General features: G+C 37.0%; 1 protein-coding gene across 1 annotated transcript in view; it reads right to left on the bottom strand.

Annotated features, from left to right (window-relative positions):
- Window positions 1-22,323, bottom strand: part of DOCK4 (dedicator of cytokinesis 4) — a 149,224-nt gene that overhangs the window by 95,669 nt on the left and 31,232 nt on the right. Inside the window, 2 exon segments of the mRNA XM_017733117.1 lie at window positions 9,332-9,457; window positions 22,087-22,175. Coding sequence (XP_017588606.1) covers window positions 9,332-9,457; window positions 22,087-22,175 — 215 coding nt within the window.

Below are 22,323 nucleotides of genomic sequence, written 5' to 3'. Positions count from 1 at the left end.
GGTTGGTTTGTGTTCCCTGCGCGGGCAGAAGGACCCTTGGTCCCGTGACTGGAACAGTTCCTTGGCAGAGCTCCGGCCATGCGGCTGGAGAAATAAACATCTCTGAAACATCTAGCAAGAATCTGTCTGTCCATATATATTTCCTTTCCACGGGACTCCTGGTTTGGTATATGCATGTTGCAGGATCCCCACTGCAACAGCACAAGCTTTCAGTGCACATTCTGCATCAACAGCCACTCTGGTATGTGAATTTAATTGTAAGTGGAAGGTGCTGAATTGAAATGTCTGGGTTGCTAAATCAAAATGTGTACAGCATTGGCAGTACCTGACTTTTCATATGGTCCTGTCAATTCATTGCAGCTTTGACCTGGCAAAAATACCTTGAAAGCACTTTCTATGGGCTAGGAGAGGAAGAACTCCAAATCCTCCTTGCCCCAGCTGTAGGTGCTAAGCTGGTACATTACATCTCAAGAATTCTGACCTACAAAGAAGCAAAAGCTTCATGACTTCAATCCAACTACCAATGAATTGTAAAAAGGCAGAATGGGAGCAGGGGACACAGACCTGACCAGTATCAATTACGTGCAAAAGTCTAATATAAGGAGCAAGAGGAAAGGCCAATTAAATTCACAACCAACCACAAGACAGACTGCTGGAGGACACAGTTAATGGGGGTCAGCCTTCCTCAACCCGCCAACTATAAACCACAAATATTAAATACCCAGTAGAGAGAAAAGAGCCACGAGTAATTTCCAGGCTGGAGATGACAAAGAGTGCTCAGGGGGCCTATTACGTCCACTGTAGTTTCATTATGGGATGGCTCTGCAGGCTCCCTTTCCTTCATAGGTTGGATCATCACTATCACGGACCTGTGTACAAGCACTGGTCTCCTGCTGCTCCCAAGTTGGACCTACATGTAAGCTGACCCCAGCTCAGAGAGGCTTAACTGCTCCCACTGAACCTCAGATGATAGGAACAACACAGGTAATCACTAGTAAGGAGAAGGTCAGATCACTACAAGTGTCAGGAGAACATTTGCATGAATGTATCATTTGTACTGTTGTTTTTATAGAAAATTTGCACCTAACCTAAGCATCAAAGCAATGATCCTTCATCACAAAATTCTTTTTAAACTTACACTGAAGAAGCCGTGAGTTGCAACTGCAACACATACATTATAACAAGACTTTTCTCATATTTCAAACATATTTAGAACTGCAGAATTTCTTGTAGCATATTAATACGAAACAAGGTTTTCAAGCAGAAGATAACTGTCAAAGATCAAAGGTAGAGTCTTTGTTAGAAACAAGAGTTTAGTTTGCCAGTTATCCTCAAAAGCTTTCAAGTGAAATAAATTTTGATTTATTTACTAGTGTAACAAAACACAGCATGACTGTTTTGAACAAGCATCTCTGATAGTTACTGCTGTCCTGACAGCAGCCACTAATTTAAAAATAATTATACAGAACTCACTAGGAGCCTTTGTTAGGAACTGCTTTTTTGAAAGCTTTGCTCAGAATTGTAGGTCCTTTAGAACGATGAATTGCAAAAGAGCAAAAAACATCATCTTGTTTAGAGGAAGTTCCTGTTCATTTACATCTCTGTAAAATACAAGCTAATGAGATGTTTTATACTCCAAACATAACTTGAACAGCTCTTAAAACAATTTCAGTTGTAGGGACTGAAAATCTCTAGCTGTGGCACAGACAAAATGGTATTAACCCAGAATGTAAATCTTGTCATGAAAAACATTTTAGAGAAAAGATCCTTAGAATACTTTGTAGAATGGGAAAAGAGCTGTGTAGCAACTGCCAGCGGGAGGATGTAAAAAAACCAAACAAAAAAAAAAACCACGCAGAAGGTGATTTTGACTTGAGGAGAGGGCGCTAAGGAACCTTAGTACACCTTTCCCGCTATCCTTCAAGTCAATCCATGTTATGCCTTTTAGCACCTAGGATGTTCTACGGCATCCATGCTGATACATACATTTGGAGTTGGGTCTGGGGAGAAGAGATGAAGTCCTGGAATACTACAGCAATACCTAACTCTTGCTTATCCCTTTCTGGCAGTTGAACTTTGATGATTTCATAGGCCAACTTCCATGCAATGAGCTGGGACATCTTCAACTAGAGCAGGTTGCTCAGAGCCCTGCCCAATCTGCCCTTAAATGTTGCCAGGGATGGGACATCTACACTCTCTCTGGGCAACCTGTTCCAGTGTTTCCACTCTTTTTTAAAAATTGGTGAAATGTTTCCCTCTTTACAATCACTGGGTACTACTGCCATGACTTTTCAAACATCATGGAGAGTGGCTTGGCAACTACATCAGCCAACTCCCTTAGGGCTCTGGGCTGCGTCTTACCAGGTCACATAGACTTAAGTATGTTCGGATTCCTCAGGTGGTTACTGTTCTCCTACAGTGGGAGGAACTTTGCTCCCTCCAGTTCCTGCCCTGAGGTCCTTTGATTTGAGAGGCTGGGAAGAGAGACTTACAGTGAAGACTGAGGCAAAAAGATTGCTGAGTACCTCAGCCTTTTCTTCTCATCTGTTGAGACCAGTGTGCCAGGAGTATGCTTTTCTAATCTTTTCTGGCTGAAATACCTACAGAAGTTCTTACTTTTCTTTGCATTCCCTTGTCGATTTCAGCTCCAGCTTTGCCTCGGCCTTCCTGACCCAATCACTACACAACTGGGCAACATCCCAATTCTCTTCCCAGGACACCTGGTCTTACTTTCAACCGCTTCTGCATTTCCCTGTTGCCCTTTAGTTTGACCAGCACGTCTTCACTCTGCTATTCTGTTCTCTTGCCTTCCCTTCCTGATTTCTTACACATTTAATTTAAAAACAAAAATGAATTTTAAAAATTCAAGTTAAGCAATCAAGGATCATTTGTGAAAATTGTAATACGGAAGGATGTTATCTGAGAGGAGGGCATTCTTAAGGACAGCAGCTCAGGAAGACACACATGCATGCTGCATTTCACAAAGAATTTCACCATTGTAGGAAATAAAATCCCATTACTGAAACAATTTCCTTTTTGTTTTGCACTTTAGAAGATACTGAAACACTGACTGGCTGCTCATCAGGGAATATATTCAGCACTTTCAAAAAGGGGGGCAAATCTCATTGACATGCTTGAAGTTGCCAGTGAATGTGTTTGAGTTTTAAAGACTGTGATAACCACCAGTCAGCTGTCTGTTCAGTGCTTTTTCCCCACAGAGCATACCTTGACTTCTCCATTACTGAGGCAAAAAACAACCAAGCAAATTTTGCACACACTCACAATATTTATGAGTAATATTCACACATGAGTCAAGAATGAGAAAATGTTTTACTTGGTGCTTAAATATATACATACAAAGAAAAGCTCTGAAACTGGGACCTTCTGGGTTATACAAATTATACAAAAAATTATTTGGGGCACATTGTGTGTCTGTATTTAAGTATATTACAGGGGATGTGCAGAAAAATTTAAGACTTAATTTATTTATATGCTGGCAGTTTATATATTATCACTGGTATTCTTGCTTATATGAGGGAAACATTAAAACAACTCTGCACATGTTAGGATTTTGGGAGCATTGGTCACTGGTAACACTACTGCATTTTTACTATTGGATTAAGTAGACTTGGGCATTTAAATCAGAGATTAATAAACTGATTTTTTTTAGTACTTTCTGCAGTTACTTTACTTTTGTTCTTTAATAAAACATTATCTGCATTTTCAGCTTTACTGCAAAAACTTTCAACAAACTCTAAGGAACATTCGCCAGAAAACATCTGATTAAGCAAATAAAATGCCCTTTACAAGGAATTCTCAAACTGAAACACTTTCAGACTTCAAATGAATTGTAGATCTACCACATAATACTCAATTGTTCTGTGACTTTCTTTCTATTCCTTTAACAGTGAGATGTAAAACAAGTTGTTTTGAACAAGTGAGGAATAAAAGACTTGCAAGCTTTTTTAACAGAAAACTTCGACCTGTTGACTTTGTCTAGCTACAAAATAAAAAAAAAATTCCAACAGAATTTTGAAAGACTGTTTACTTTTACAGAGCTAAAGCATTCACTTGTTAGTTTGCTAGTGTTCCTTATCTGGTTTATTAAAGAAAAACTTCCAAGCTGTAACCATCCTTGTACGCACTTCCCATGAGTCACTGCTACTTATTCTATACTCAACAGAAAGCCAGTTTATTCTTCAAATACTAGAAACTGCAGAAGACTCTTTTCCCCATTCTTCACTTCCAGAGATTTTAAATCAAGGAAGTCCAGTTAAATTATGGGTTGTGTTCCCTTTCCATAGTTTTCTTCTATTTTCCCTTCCATTTCTAATGAACTAAGAAAGTAAGACAGAGGAGATGGAAAAGAGAAGGAAAACAATATACAAGTTCCTTGTACTTGTCTAACCAAATATGTTGTATCCATTTTCTCCAGTGACTTGTAGAAATGTTAATTCCTTCAACAGATAGGATTAAAGTTTTAAAAAAGTATTAAAATAGGATTTAAAAAGCAGAGGATATTCCCCCTTGAGTACTACAGTTTCGTGAAAGGTCAAAATCAAGGTGGAAATGGTGTCTCTGTACCACTATATTGCTTAAAAATATTTTGTGCAACTAATATATCCAGTGGCAGAATTTAAATTTAAACTGTTTGTACTTCATACAGTATAAAGAAGTTTGGAAAAATTCACTCCACTGCTCAAGGGAGAAAAATGTTTAAGTCTATCAGACACAGGCTTCTTCCCCTGGAATCAACAGCTCCTTACTAACTCTAAGCTCACTGGCAGATACAGACACTTACCATGACGAAGACAACATTCCATAACTTTCTTTACATTTTTGCTCTCCAGACTCTTTTTCTATGCTTTGAAAGAATGAATGCCTCTAGTCAAAAATCACATAATTGAAAAATGAATGTTATCACAAAGATAGCATTTTGTGAGACCATTTGTATAAAAAGAAAGATTTTAGTTTCATTTTAAAAAGCTTCTGAAAACAGTAAGAAAGGTTGGTGAGTGTGTACTTGCACATGAAAAGACCTTTTAATAATCCAGATGAAGGCATGATTAGTATATTCAACACCTTTGAAGGATTCTGATGAGATTTAACTGGACAGCAAAAGGACATCTAATGAAGTTAAAAGGTGACAAACGTAAAGCAATGCAGATGTGATGGTAAAAAAATTCAGTTACTTTTCCTAAATTAAACATGTGAAAGCTTTTTGTAGGAAACTTAAGAGCGCAGCAATATCCCACGCACCTCATTCTATCTGCTAAATGAGCAGAAATTGTAAAAAAGAAAAAAAAGAAGACAACGTTGAGAAACAAAACACAACTTTTAATCTTGGACAAATAAGTTTGAGAGAATAAAAATTCCACTACAAAAATTAATAGTGCAGCTTCACGTAGAGTCTTTAGCAATGCTATTTGTGAAAATTTATCACAGAATTGGAAAAGGGCCAAAAAATTCCGAGTTAAGTGTTACAAGGCAAGACTTCTCCAGTCAGGACTGACTAGCTCAGCTCTAGATACCAGTATAGATACTACACTAAGCTTATGTACAAGGTAAACAGGGGTCAATGTAGAACCATCATAGCGATGCACCAATTCTTTAACCTCGTCTAATATCATAAGAGTTTAATAATTTGGATGGACTGGAAGAAATACTAACTCTTATCCTTAAATCAAATGTCAGCAGTGGTAATGGCACCAGTTCAGATCATAAGCTGAAAAAAGGATGGCTATTGCTAACTGATATCCACCTGTGAAAGTCTTTTGAGATGTCAGCCAACAGGCCAATTGTTTACACACTGAAGTATATTTCATGGACCAAGATATTTTGAGCTGTTGTCCTCTATAAGACACAGGGCCTTTCAAAATCAAACCCATAGCTGCTTAAAGTAAGAATTATACTATTGCTATAGACAAAGCTGCATAGGTAAAATTCCAGGAAGTAAGGCTTGGACCTAATTAATTGCTTAGTGAAAAAAGTATTCTACGGGAAGACAATGTGCTAATGTCTCACACTGAAGGGATTTTGTCTTTGACTGTACCAAGCAGTCAAAACAACAACTAACAGTAAACTACCAGTAACAGACTTAGCACTGTTAAGAACAGTACAGCTTAAATGAAGGAAAGCAGATGCAGTGCTGATCTGGAATGCACAACAAAGGAAGACATGCACCTATATGTGTGCTTACCACACAAAAGTTTAGTCTGTTTACAACTGAGAGGCAGAACAGGCAGCTAGTTAAGCCAGTTAAGTCCTCATTTAGACAAACAGCTGTGCTAGGGTTTATTCCAATTGTAAAAACTCCAGACAACACATACTAGTGATCAGGCTTATTTACAGATTGAAGTATCTTCCACAATGATGCCAAAGAGCACATACATGCATGTGTGCTGTAACACATGAGCACTGAAGTTATGCACTGATACGGGTGCTCTAAGTCAAATTTGGAAAGAGATTCCCTAAGACTGAACTACATAAAGTACTAAAAAGCTGGTAAAAGTATGTATAGAAAAAGGGTTTTCACATTTCATTACCTATTATGTATGTAAATTTAATTTAGAGTGCTCCTCAAAAGTATACTACCTTTGTAAATATTAAATGCTAAATTTTATATACTAAGTAATGATGTGGTTGTCAGGAAATGGTGAACACAGAAACTCAGTGTGCAAGCACAGCTGTCCTTCAACGTCATACAAAGCTTCCTGAGAATATTGGCTGTATATCTGCAACCACACTAAAATGCCGGAACAGAAATTACCAGTGGTTGCATAGAGTCTGCCCTGAAATCCTGGTCAAACCTAGAAAATGCATATTGATTATATTTACAAGTTGACACTTTCACTGCCTGTCCTTTTGTTGGCTAGAATAAAGTGAATTACCAATTTCACAGCCTTTTTGAATCATAGCCATCTACTTTTTTCCAGCCATCTACTTCATTTCCTAAAACACTTGGAGCTCTTCACAAAGAAATTCCAAGAGTCCTGGATAGTGTATTCTGTGGCTTCACCCTGCCAGGCTGCAGTGACACAAAAATCATTACTCTATAAAAACATGCATTATTATCGTCAGTTCTGGTTTGGCACGTATGATGATCCCAGTTACTTTTCACAGCATAACCTCCACAGAGAAAAGTATTGATATGACAAAAAAAGGTCAGAGAGCATTCAAATACACCAGAATAGGAGAGAGACTTAAAATATGGCATTTATAGGAGAGATACTGCAGTTCAGCAGCATGAAGTATTTCTTATTGAATAATTCAAGAGAGTCTGGTTCACAACACTAACCTAAGTGCTAATTAGCCACAGCAACACACTTTCAACAAAAATATAAAATAAGATCTAATTAATGACCATTTCTGGTGGCAAAAGATGTGAAGTTCTCTAATTTATCAGTGGGAAAAAAAAACCACTAGAAGAGGAACAAAATGAAAGGGGAGCTTAAAAATAATAAAGCATTTCAAAGGCTAGGTTGCTGAGGGCAGTTCAGGGCCTAGGGCACATTGCTCTGGTTAGTCCTTGAAACTCATCATTACAAGACTGAGATGATTATTTCTCTTTAGGAGAAATCCCTTCTATGCCAGTAAACATAGAAGCTGTACATTATTTAAACTGATGCATGCATACAATTGGACTGAGAAGGCACTATACTAGAACCCATATATTATTTTTTTAACTAAAACAGTGACAAAGTGAACCTGCATAATTCTTTAAAACTGAGTCAAGAAACTCCTCCAGCAGCTGATTACACTGTACCCTGCTATAATATGTTTTCTGCAGTTTAGTACATCACATTATTTCTCAGCTGGAAAATGAGGGGATACAAGATCTATTTATAGAACATAGCAAATCTGATAACACAGAGCAGCAGGTCACTAAATCATAGATAACTGGAGAAATGATTCTTAATGGGAGTTACAGTGCGCTCAGTAAAACTGCTTCCACTGTTATCTGCCATATTACCCACAACACCCATTTGATTCAAATTTCAAATCCAACAGTAAGACAACAAATAAAGCCTAGCTAATAAGCCATAAAATTTAAATGGAATTGCTTCCATTAGGCATATATATAAACTAACTTTAAATTAAATGGCACCTGACTTATGCATTTTATTATTCTAAATACTGCAGTCATACCCGCAGAGTATTTTCATTGTAGTGCTGAAACTGTGTTATTAATTTGTGTTATGTGCACGTTTTAAGTGACCAGTAGTGCTGATCTAGGACGCAGAAGGACGTTTAATTGGCAGTAAGCATACCAGAGTGAATTCTCAGTTGTCAACTTTCAGGCAGAAGTTCAAGAGAAATACATGCTCACAGCTAAAGCTGAGCCTCATTACTGAGTTTCAAATGCCTATTTAAGACCTCCTTGATTAGTGAAGTATGAAAGTTTATTTATTTGTGCCTCAGAATCTTAGTTTACTTCTGATTTAGGTCCACAGAAATGCAAAAACAGATCTTTATATGAAGATGATAGTCTCTATTAAAAATCTGAAAGTCATGAGGATGATTTACATTTGAGAAAGTCAAGACTGTATGCGTGGACTCAGCTGAAACTAAGATGTGAGCTCCTCCCTGCAACATTTCTCAGCAACGACATAACACCATAATCATGCCAAACTAGTCTGCTTGAAAGTATGCTTTTCCTTTAAAGAGACATTTGCTTCCTAATTTCCAGCAACCCACTGAACTTTTAAAAAAATTTCATTTCAAGGATGAAGCTATAAATTGTTCCACGATCTTCCTATATTTGCTTCTTCACTTTCCTACTGACACCATCTTTCTACCTTCCTTAGCATCTGTTTAGGTATTTGCATATATTTTCGTATAATATAAGCAAAATGAAGTCTCTACAGCTATATTACTATCCATTTCCAGTCATTTCCAGTATTGGAGACACTAACCTTAATGAAAACAAAAGCTGTACAGTACCACTGAAATTCTGTGAGTCTTTATTTAGAAAGCTACCAGCTCCTATGAACAAAATGTTTTGCTGGTTACCTTCTTCCCTGCACAGAGCTCAGCAGTCTTGCATTCAGTCATCTTCACTTCAATAAAGTGAGGTTCTACCTCTCAAAAACGGCTGCTATAGCCATATGCCCTTTTGACATTGGCATAGTAACTATAGAATATAATGTAATGGGGCTACTGGGACACAGTTTTCATCTACCTTTATGAAAAAATGCTAACATAAAAGTCTCTGGAACTATTTAAGAAGTTTCAGAATACAGTATTTATTTGAAAACCATCTGAAAATCAATTAGTTTCTCATTAGTTCTTTCTTTTACTGCTTATTGAGATATTTTTCTCTTTAACTTACCAGGCATTATAATATTGGAAAAACCTAGTTTCCTTGTTATGGATACTCCATGGGTAAATCTGGATGTATACTCCCTCCTAATTTGTTCTATGTCTCCATGAAGCAACTGAAGAGAAACTGCCAAACCTGAAATTGAAGAGAAAAACATTGAAAAAAAAGACATTCAAACAGATTATTGTTATCAGTACTTCTTAAAAATTGTATATATTTGCAAGTATATATGCATTCTCGAGAACAGAAAATTCAGAGGAAGTTTAGCAATAGCAAGCCAACCCACTTCAATTTTTAAATGTATTTGGGAAGGGTATCAACATCCAAAAATCAATAAACACTTGGAAACAACTACCCATGAAAAAGATTAGCAAATTATTACTGACATGTAATTGAACTATGATGACATGTATGAAAATTATCTCAATAGGGATGGACTAATGTTCTCTAAAAAGAGAACTAGAAAGAGGTCAGTTTGGAGACATCTCAATCAGCAGTATTTGCTACCATTTCAAATTTCACTTCCTTCAATACAATCCTGCCTTCATTGGTAGGCAAGAAAAGGTGCACATACAATGGTCCCAAGCTATGGGTGAAATGCAGAACTCTCATCACAGTTCATCAGTTAACCTGATACAAAGTTATATAATTTATTCATCCAAAATCTGAAGAAAAAAATTCTAGTAAGCCAATATAGCATAATCAGTACTCTTTACTTAGGAACCATAATTTCGTAATGACTGAAATTACAGTCTTTTTTTCAATATTCAACAGATTTAACCAATCATACTCTTTCTTATGTTTGCCAGAAGACATGCAAAATGCAAGGATGGCCATATAATAATTTTCCAATTTTTATTCCTCTAGAACCAAGGAAGCATAACTTCTTCTACTACATGCGCAGTATACAAACAAATTGCAAAGAGCATACTCCATTACAGTTGAGATTAACAAAAACAACAGGCATGCCTTTTGGTTATTTCAAATATAATCACCAAGGCAAGTGTCAGAATGACACAGTCTGTAAAGATTAGTCTTGCCTGACCTTCAACATACAGATCAAGGAGAAGATAAAAGCAAACTCTTCATATACACTGAACAACTGGAGATAAACAGACAACTCAGAAGAAGAGTCATAATGAGCTTGAGACTAAGCTGAAGCATATAACATGTACAACAAAAATGGAACAAGGTCATCAGTCCTTTCAGCTTTGAAAGACATTTTACCTACAACCATGTTACTGTTTAACTGAATAAATTTACTTAAGTCTGGCAGTTCCTAAAATCAGACCTTAAAAATCTGTACTATGTACTGCCAGTCCAAGCTACTACAGATCAGATATCTAATTACCATGACAACTTTAATATTTTTCCTCTTACCTACACTTACATTTTCTTATTTTGGCAACTCCAGAGAACGTGATACTCTGACCAAACTTTCCTTCTCATGAAAAACAGCTCGCCTACACACCTCCAACTGGGTACATAAACAAATCTTACAAGCAAAAGCATTCAGTGAAGTCGATTCTATTTTAAGGACTGTATTTAATGCAATGGACATTAATTATTTTTGTAGGGGAATTTGTTCTATACAGTGAACAACCTTTAGGCAGTAGTGACAATTATTATTGGGATAGGTGAGAAAACAAACCACACTGTGGCTAGCTGGTGGTACAGAAGCTTGGTACAAAGTCATAAAGGTAAAGTTCAGGCTCTATTAGAGCAGGTGAAAGGTTTTTTATTGCTGTACGGGAAGAACTAGGCTGGGTATAGCTCCCTTATAAATATGGATATTTAGCCCACCTCCAATCTTGCTGCTTTCATATTTTAAGAAATTGTTATACATACACATGTATAATCATGCCCTCATATGGCCCCATTGCACTGTTTCCTTGGAAACCTAAAAAACCCATTTGCTATTGTTCCAGATCACATGAACCACAACAGCATTAATCAGATATTTTACACCGCCTGGTGTTGAGTAAAGTTATTGTGTTTTCTAAACAAAGGTTGAAGACCCCAAGTCCAATTTTCTTTCAGTACAAATTTCACAGATTTCCTTGAAGAATTTTATTTAACTCTAAAATCAAATGTCAAAAAACCTTACCAATGGCTAAACAATTTTAACTTGAGAAAAAAGCTATCTGCCAAAGATTTGAAGTACTTGCTCATGCAAGGCAAGAAAGATAAAAAGCTGTGTATTTCATGGCATTCATTGTTAGAAAGTGAAGAGCCATCTTTATACATCCAAGAAATCTCTCAGTGAACACACTTGAAACACGGGTTATTCATTTTACCTATAGTTTAAACACATCTTTGGAATATAAATGGCATGCATTCCCCAGCTTTTCAGAAAAATGAAAAACACTGGATTACAGATAGCAAAGTTACTTTAAAATGTTATATACTGGCCTCTTACTAAAGAGGCCAGTAAATAGGAAAGAATGAAAGTCAACCAGAATGGAAACAAAGCAAGAATGCACAGGGAAGGAAATCTGAAGGACCTCCAAAAATCAAGTCTTCAAGTTAACAGTTTTGTCACTGAGGATCTGGTTGCCAAATAAAAGGGATTTGACAAGAAGGGAAGTAGAACTGGTAAATCTGGTAAAAATGCTGAAGTTGGGAGCATACAGACTTTACATAAATGATGGAAAGATTCCCAGGTAAGCATTAAGATTGCTCTCTCAAAGCTCCACTAATTTTGCAAGGAACCCAGGCTACCCTCCATTAAGGACCTAAAATCACAAGAGGCATACTGCTGCTGAAGTGGGATACCCACGTTACAGAACAGGTTGCCTGAATTCCCAATGATTTGTTACATTCAGGATGTTGAGAACATACTGTAAATGAAAAGGTTTCCCCTAGAAGTGGTTTCATTCTGCTCTCAAGATCACACTACCTGATGATCAATAATTGGCCACTGGTGAGCTGTTTACAGGTCTGGGGCCCTAGTATCATCCTATGCCAGTACTTTGAAGGTGTCACTTATGGTCACATGTCTTTACTCTTCTGTGTTCCATTGTAGTCCAGGGTTATAGTTAGTTAACTCTACACAGAGTAACTACATGTTATAGCTATTTGTTAAATACAAAGCATATATACCAAGGTGGATTACACCACACAACTGCACAAAACTAAGTAAGAGCGATAATAAAGCAAATGAAATTTATTATTTTGTCATTAGATATATGCTTTTACAAGTCAGAACAAATCTCCAGGCAGGGTAAGAGAAGTCCAGCCAGCCAAAGCCAGATAGGTAATGAGGACCTTGTTGGCAGCTAAACACAAAGCCTGTGGCCAGTTACAAGCCCCAGAAAACCCATATTCATGGGTTTATGAAAATGCAATACACTTGCTAAAGAAAGTAGACACCCATCATGACTGAGGAACCATGCAATTGTAATAAAAACCATGGGGACAAGGTACTTAAAAAAGATGGAATTATTAATTTTACAACGGACTACAGTTTATATGCTTATTATAAATCGAGTTACCAGAATATCAATGAGCATTAAGTAACATAATTTAAAACATACTGACACATCACATTCAGATTTTCAGAAGGGTGCAGATTCAGCTGAAGAGGGATTCCCTCAGGCACATTGCAAAACAAAGTAGACTGAAGAGGAACTGACAAGTTTAAACATATCACCCTTAAACTAAAAGAGAGGAGATACAGACTACATAATAGGGGGAAATTCTTTACGGTGAGGGTGGTGAGTCACTGAAAAAAGATGCTTAGAGAAATTGTGGATGTCCCATTCCTGGAAGTGTTCTAGACCAGGTTAAATTGGGCTCTGGGCAACCTGATCTAGTGGGTTGTATCCCTGCCAACAGCAGGGGGACTGCACACAGCAAAATTATTAGCTTTAGAAAAAAATTCCAGCATTTTATGATGGGACAGCTGTTCACAGACAAAGCAAATAGAGATCTCCAACATGCCACCATACACTGCATCTGACTGTGGTTGATAGGACCACTGCACCATCTATAAAAGCTAGGAGCCATCCAAAACTTCATAACTATACATTTTCCATTTCTAGAACATTAGGAGCTAAAACATAACAATGAAAATGATTATCCAGTCTCTGAAGGACTGGCACATTTTCTTTAATAAGGTATGTAGCCTATCTTTGTTCCCTCAGAAAAAGCTTCAATTACCTCCCTAGTGGTAATTAAAACCTCTTGTGTTAGCTATTATTCCTTATTTACCCCAGTTTTGAAACTACTACTACAATACTCTGTAAGGGACTGCAAATAGATATGTTTTTATTTCTTTTGCAAGCACATGAAATTTCTTACTGTTAACTTGTACTAAATTTCAACACAACACAGATTATTTTTATCATTCAGATGAAAGAGAATGCAGAAAATTGACAAGCTGCTGAATAAGCATCCCAGATTTTTGTTAGATTTGTCATTTTACCTTCAAACAGCTTTTGTACTGCATTATTGATTTCTGCACATAGTTATGACAAAAGGCATCTGTTCATTATGCTTATAGACCCTTTATTTGCATTTGAGCTTCTGGGAGGAGGGGAAGGAATGTACATTCAGCTACTATCTACTGGCAGCAGAGAATCCTAGATCATATTAAGAAGAAAATACCCAGCAGCTGCTCAGGAAGCTGATAGAAGAAAAAAATACAAACCTCAGACAGAATGTTATTCAGCACTGTTTTTATTTTAAGAAAGGTAATAAAATGAGGCATGTGTCCAAATAAAGCTGCCTAAAGGTGTTAAAGGTTTTCTGAAGGTTCACAGGTGTTCCCATTTCCAGTAGCATTTTAAGTGCAAAGGTAAAACCAGTAGATTTTCACAATGTTATTGGCAAACAAATGATTTATTGATTTAACATGATCTGGGACAAATAATTGTATAAATCTTGGCCACAGAAAAACTCTATGTAGAAAATCCCACAAATTACAGTCTGGGAATAGACAGATTAAAAAGGAGAGGTAGATTCTGTCCTTGATGGCCTTTTTGAAGACTTCATTCTGATTAATTTGAATTATCAAAGGAAACTCCAAACTCTTCTTTTCCTCAGCTTTAATTCTGGGGCTTAGCTCAGTAAAAAAAGAATGCATGAATGCCATTGCAACATTGTGACAGCTTTCTCAGAGCTCCTGTACCCAAGACTTTTGTCAGAAATGCCCTCAAGTGTAAAAAGTAGGGATATTTTCTTCTTCAAATGGAACATAAACACTTAAATGCAAATTACATTTAACTGTCATAGGAAAGCAAGCTTGGAATTTCTTTACAGGGTAGATGGTAGAACCTCAAGTATTTCCTCAAAAGGCTAAATTAATATTATAAGCACCTAGCCTAACTTCCATATAAAGACAATAGATTTCAGAAATAATGTCTCCAGTTCTTACCTTAGCAAGCCCACGGCTGCCCTTTTCTATTAACAATTCACAGGGCACATTAGCATCCATTTGCACACTACAGTGTTATATTGCAAAGGTGAACCATCTTGCATTTTAAAATTACATTTTTACCAACAGGATGGTTAGCTAGAATATTATGGAGTGCGCAAAATACACCATTTTGAGAATTTAAGTGTTTTATATTGCTTCTAGTGCAAATAACAGACAAAAGGTTCCAAGGAAACACATTTTCTCCTTCATGAAGTGTAGCACTTCATGCAAACAGAATTGTATTAGGAATTTAGCTACTTGCATTCCAATTATGCATCTTTTTTCAAAGGAAACAGATGTTTAACAGGTGCCTGAACAAAATGTTAAAAACCAAATCCCCACCAACATAAGAACCTAGGTAACAATTGTGAAGAACTTGTAAATAGATTCTTTGAAGGCACTGAAATCATTCAGTGCCTTCTACTTGCATTCCAATTATGCATCTTTTTTCAAAGGAAACAGATGTTTAACAGGTGCCTGAACAAAATGTTAAAAACCAAATCCCCACCAACATAAGAACCTAGGTAACAATTGTGAAGAACTTGTAAATAGATTCTTTGAAGGCACTGAAATCATGCATATATATTCTATAATTCATTATTTGAAATAGTGTTATGAGTTTTTATTTTTTTAGTAGATAAAACAAGGAAAATCAATACTCCCAACAAGTAGAACAAATTTTTGGAAAAGGTTTATAAAAACATAACCCAACTCCAAGATTGAAATACGAACCAGCTATTGTTATTATGTAGCCTTAGCTTATGCCGCCTTAGTTAGGAATTTCTGGGTTTAAATTGGGTGCCACTTGAATCACGTACAGCAACAGTGTGTCCAGCAGGACCAGGGTAGTGATTGTTCCCCTGTCCTTGGCATTGGTGAGGCCACACCTCAAATACTGTGCTCAGTTTTGGGCTCTTCACTACAGGAAGAAAATTGAGGTGCTGGAGTATGTCCAGAGAAGGGCAACAGAGTTTGTTAAGGGTCTGGAGCACAATTTTTATGAGGAGCAGCTGAGGGAGCTGGAGTTGTTTAACCTGGAGAAAAGGAAGCTGAGGGGAGACCTTATCACTCTCTACAACTACCTGAAAGGAGGTTGCAGGGAGGTGGGGCTCTGTCTCTACTCTCAAGTTACAAGCAGTAAGAGGAAACTGCCTCCAGTTGTACCAGGGGAGCTTTAGATTGGGTATTAGGAAAAAATTCTTCATGAAAAGGGTTGTCAAGCATGGAAAAGGCTGTCCAGAGAAGTGCTTGAGTCACTATCCCTGGAGATATTTACAAGACCTACTTGGCAGTGCTGGGTTAATGGTTGGACTCAATGATCTTAAGAGTCTTTTCCAACCTAAACCATTCTATGATTCTATAATTGCAGTACTGACTCGAACAACCAGTCATAGTTTCTACTGAATGTAAGATGCCCCTGACAGTATCACCATGGCACATTTTTCATTCTTCTCTAAAAACAAATCTTTTAGCAACACTGAAGAGAACAACATGAATTTAACTCCATTACACCCTTATCTCTTCAGGGCCGAATGATCTTGGAACAACGCTTCATGTGCAAAATTCTTTATATGCCTAATTTTTTGGCTTTAGCATTTTTTGAGAACAAAAAATAATGCCTTAATTAGCTGTATACTTAGTGAAGCATACATGAGCAGTATTCCTATTTTAAAGGTATTTTAAACAGCAGCCTTCAGTGACAACTAGTTCTTAAACACATCAAACTGGAATACACATAATCTCCTTGTCACAAAACAAAGATTAAAAATGACAGATTTATAACTTGTCCTAGAACTAGAGTAACTAAGCAATGCACTTGCTATTTAAATGTTAGTGATGTGAAGATAAAAAATACATTTCAAAGCAACGCTGACACCTGAGAACCCTGTAGATAAAATACAAACATCGGAAAACTTTTCTGTGATTAATTATATGCCCAGGAGTTACCTAAGAGTTATGTACTTCATTCTGTTTTACCTTCTTTGTCAAGTTCATGTTACTGCTCCTGCTACCATTCCTCCTCACTGTTTCCCAGTCACTGCTCCAGTCAATTCTCCACTGTAAGCCTATGCTTTCTTTTTGGCTAAAACTCATAGCTGTCTCTAGCAGGGATACACATTCAGTTTCCCATCTGACGTTTCTTGCGCTGATTCACAGGAAAAAGATCTCATTGCAACAACTCTGAGTGTGGTAACGCTGTGAACTGCTGGGGTAGTCTCATGCAAACATAGTCACATTTCTTCGGGTGTCTAGAAAAGACTTTCAGTTACCACAGCTCTATTCCCAGAAATATTGTAAACTTATACTGAGCTACCGATTCCCTGCTGCATTTGATCTCTTGTAGCTTTTCATTTTACAAGTGTGAAAAAATTATGCTCCTAGATTAAGGGGCCTCTGCAGTTTCTCCCCTGCAAGGTAAACAGTGACTCTAACAGGCTTCCTGCTCCACATCAAGGAATTTGTAAGCCAAAGCTTACTTTATGTGAAATGGGAAATCAAACAGACCCAGTATACGTTTCTTTAAATTTCTCAGTGTTTGACAGTAACCATGGAGAAAGGATATCATTAGAGTGCCAAGGGGCTGCTCAACCCAGGTAAATAGGCAGGAGAAGACCCCAAAGCCCATATCACTGTTTCTAACCATCTCCATTGCCATACTTGTCTCAGAACTTGCATCTTGTCAGATGAGTTCATGCACTGGGCTCATCTACCTCACGTCTTTTCTGACCAAGCCTTATATTACCACTGAGCCAGACTGACTTAGTGGCAACTGACAGGTATACTGAGGGAAAAAAGTCCCACATATGAGGTGAAAATAGTTCCCTAAACCAAAGGATGTTTTATGAAACTTACTTTAGATTGGTTGAATTAAAATTTAAAGTATTTGCCTCTGAATGAGCAACCTCACTGAACTTCAAAAATGTTAGATCTCACTTTGAGGTTGGTTTCTCTTTCAGTTGTTGTTGGACCACAAATCCCTGAGGACCCTTCCAGCCTAACTTACTGTATGATCTGATGAATAACTTTCCTCCTTAAGATGACAGATTGTCTTTCCTCATGATATTGTTAGCAAATATCTGTCAACACATGGGTTTCAAGTCCTCCATGCTTCAGTCGGGGCATTCTAGTTTCAAGCACTCACATAAATTAATGTATAATTAAAAGTGTTTCCAGTGGAGTTGCAAAGTTTGGCATTGCTACCACAGAATACATTACACTGCATTCAGTAAAAATGCAATTAGGTTACATCACTCGTATAGTTCATCAGAACATTCCAAGATAACGGCACAGGGAAAGACTTTCCCATCTCATTAGTTATTTTCATGGAATCCACACAAGAGTTCAAAGCTACAAAGCAGCTAGATGTGTTTATAATTTCTTATATCAGTAATTTAATCTCTATAGAACATGAAAGGATTTTCACCTCCTTTGCTGTCACAACTGAAAAGCACACGTATCCTTTTCTCAGCTCCCAAGAATTACTGCATCAGGCACATGCAACTTTTCAAGACTTCTTATAAGGAAATCCTAATCGGCATTTACAGAGAAGCTTACACTTGAGACTATTCAGAGCCTAATGGAAAAAGCAGAGCAAAACAGAATGTCTTGCAAACCCTTAAAAGTAAGTTATTCAGTCTTTCTTTTCATAGGAACGTTAAGAAAAACAAATTTGTAGTGCATTTCATCAATATTTAAATATTATTTTTATCAGGTAACCCATTGGGGAGAATATTCGTACATAACATGAGATCCAGGCTTTCTCCTCTGTAGGATTTGGTAAGAGGACATGAATACAGATCACACTTAAGAAAATCATGCTCTACTCAGAAGGCTTTAGAGCCACTTCCACTTTCCCCATGGCACCATGAATATTTTCAGCTCATATACGAAGTTGAATAGTTGCTGCGGGGAAGTTGGAGAAGCCAAGCAATTAGCATGCTCATCTGGGACATGGAAGACTGACTGAAAATCCTTTTCCAAATCAGATCTCTGATTCTACAGATACAAAAATAGAAATGTGCTATTCTCCTCATAAAACTGATGCAATTAAGTGTGACGTACATGCAGGAATATTATTTTTTCCACTGCTTTTTGCATTTTAAAACAAAGTAATCAGCTTCTAATTCTAAGAAAAAAATATTATGCAAAAAATAGATTTTACAGCCAGCTCTGCTCCAGAAATTATTAAAGCCTGGTTTGTTTAATAATGACATTCCACAAATACCATAAACTCAGTGTAAGAAATAACAATGCTACTGAATGCAGCAAATGTTGTACAATTTGGCCTTTGCAATAATGGTTTGATCTCCTACAATAGGGAACCAGGTGTTTTCTAGTAATGTGATACCTCACACCAGCTGCAAAGACCAGTGGTGAATGGGAATTGCATCCATTACCTGCTACTCCACTCTCTGTTAGATTGGAAATTCATGCAGAAAACATATTCCAGTTCTCACTTCAGCAAAGGATACTAAATTTTCCATGAGAGTGTGTCTTTCCATTCCTGCACCACCAAGAAGAGGAAAGGGGATGAACATCTGTCCCCTGCTCCTTTCTGGGCTTTATTAAGAAGCAAAAGTCATTTGCCTTTATTTGATCCTTTTTAGACACAAGTTGAGAAAAAGATGCAAGAGGACTCTATACTTAAGAACCATCATGAGTTGAAGCAGAAAAAGTAGGTGTTTGGGAGTGGGGGGTTGAGTGGCAAATACAAATGCTATAGTCTGTCACTATGCATTTTAAAGCAGGACACTCAAAGTACATTTTGAGTTCCTTTTTAGATTGCCCCAAAAACTGAAAGATTTTTTTTTTTTCCTGAAGAATATTATGAACTATCTGATAAACTATTTTAGCAGGGGGACACAACAATTTGTGTAAACTAAAGACTTTGTAAAATCTCCTGACTTGAAAGAAACTGTAAAGGAATATGAAGAGGGAACAAGCCTAGAGAATAAACAACAGTCTGAAGCATCTTTGCTGTTTGTTATTTTTACCATGCTTCCTTTCTAAGTCTTTTTTTAAATGTTCAAGGTGATTTGAAAAGGACAAGTGTGATATAAACCAAAAAAATCAAGTTTTCCTACATCTGGCTCATACCTACAACAGTTCCTAAAGGAGAGAAAAGACCTCTCTCTCTCCTATAATGCAAGGTGTTATCCTTTTTTGACAACAACAAGGTGATAGCCAAAGCTGATGAGGCTTCAGAACCAGCCACTCAACACTATCACAGAAAAAGACAGCAAATGAAAAATAAGAAGTAGTGTAACAACAATATTTTCCATGAGGTGTCAGCAGAAGTATCCGAACATATTGCTAAAACCTTGCAAGTGCTTTTTAAGGCTGCTAAGGAGTCACAGGAGAATGAATTTCGTGTGTGTGATATAAATAGCCTTCTATAGTTTATCTTTCAGTTGCTTGGTACTCTAAGTAGCATTACTGCTCACTTCCTCCTTCTCTCTCCAACCTTCACATCCACTACTGGAATTCTGTGCTGATCTTCCCTCTCTGCCTCCCCTACTCTGACAAACTTTTTCAAAATGTAACTAATCTTCCATTTACCTTTAGTTTCCAGCCCCCTGCAACCCCTGAGAAAAAATTAATGTGCAATGTCTTTCATGTTGAATATTCACATAATTAAGAGTATTCAAATTTATCCAATGTCTCCTAAGAACTGCACATTTAACTATGACATTTCATGAGAGAAAAATAAGATTAGCAATGTATCACAGAGTAAGCATATATTGCATGGACAGTCAGAACAACCAAGAATAAGTTTCTTCTTGATGAATATCATTAACATATTTAAGAAGCATGTTAATGTTTAAACATTAAACTTACTCAGTAATGTACTCTTCTATTTGCAGTACATGATTTTTATATTTCTTGTCCAATAAGATCTATGATATTCTAAACCTTAAATATATATATATGGCCATGTTATATGAGAAAATAATAGAATTAGAAATGGTTAAATATATAACTTCAGTCTTGATAAATAACATGAGGTTTTATGTGCTTCTTGGTTGTCCACTAAAGATTGTTAAACATACATTTTCAAAATAAACATTATGCTTGAAATCAAGTTAAAGAAGCCTGCAATATATAGTTAGGTAAAGAAGCATGAGGCCTACTACATGAAAGCCATTACAAATACAATATACTGGAACCTTCAAAATGAGATTTTTCTATAGTCATATTTCAACTAATCAACATTTCACAGGGAAAACCAACATTTGAATATAGGGACAATAGACTCATAAGCCTCCATTTCAGGTTTCATTTCAAGTTTGACTCCATCTTTGAATTACAGAATTCAGAAAAAGTTAGCAAGTTGATATTAAAAAAGAAAACAAAAAATGCAAATTCAACATCTTCTGTGAGTCAAACCACCATCTCATAATAACAAAGCTCAGTTGTGCTTTGTTTCCTTAAGTTTCACACACAAATTTATTTCAGTGACAGTTCCAGTAACATACAGCTGACTGCGGAGGACTACTGGCAAGTTCTTAAATTACAACTCTGCATCTTGCTCAGCTGGAATTCAAAGCTACCAGTAAGAATGCAGACTGCACATTCATTTTTTTCTGAAGTTTAATATATACTTGTTCTGGCCTCAGCCACGAGGGGGTGAAGCCTGGAGCCCTGTGGGCGTGTCTAGGTTGCTATTCTATACCAGCTACATCATCGATGCTGTGGAACCAAGGAACTCTGGCTTCCAGGAAGGAGTGGTGCGGCTTCAGGTCAAGAAAAAGCCTGGAGGGAGGGGCAAACTCATCCACCATTGCTGACTGTTGCCCATTCACATTTTGCATGTGAATCACCCTCTTTTGTACACTTTTGTTATTAATGTTGCTGCTGTTTCTTTTTCTTATCTCATTGCTCTTTACAGTAAGTTGTCATCCCAGGATCTCTGCCTTTCTGTATATCCCACCTGCGGGGGGAGAAGAGTGGCTTGTGGTTTTCTTTTTAGTGTGAGTACTAAATTGGGGAATACCGTTCCTAAAACACGACAGTAATGTCAATCGCAAATTTTATATTCCTGATGAAAATGTGAAGCAGAAATGTCAAGCAATACAGATCAATAATTTGATCAGCTCCAGAACTGAACTCCAGCAAACTCCTCAGAATAAAAGTTTACATTAAATAGTTCCTTGACGAAAGTTCAGTGACTTTTTATTTTTAAATGTGCACATGAACAGCAGCATTGTACATTTTCATCTGACTATTTTTCTCTATGTGCAAAAATGTTTCTTCCATAGATGTTAGTCCTTCTAAAATAGAGCTACTTCATTTGCAAACTAAGAAACCCCTAAGAATGCAAACAGAAAGGTGGCAAATTACTCACCTGCATTGGAGCCTGTCAAGTTGTAACGCGCATTCAGCTTTTTAATGATATTTTCATGGATCTGATACCAGTCACTCTCTGTGTTGCACCTAGAAAAATGATAACTTTTTTAATTCTGAAATGGGAACACAAGTTTATCAGACCAACTTCACAACATATCCCTAAATAAATCCTCTTTAGCTCATGAAACAAATAACACAATAGGAGCTAAAGCCCCATGAAACTGCCTGTCTCAAT

Source organism: Corvus brachyrhynchos, unplaced genomic scaffold (genome assembly GCF_000691975.1).
Source record: "Corvus brachyrhynchos isolate BGI_N302 unplaced genomic scaffold, ASM69197v1 scaffold32, whole genome shotgun sequence".
Classification (NCBI taxonomy): Eukaryota; Metazoa; Chordata; class Aves; order Passeriformes; family Corvidae; genus Corvus; species Corvus brachyrhynchos.
Note: the sequence above shows the minus strand (reverse complement) of the source record. Positions and strands in the feature narration are given on the sequence as shown.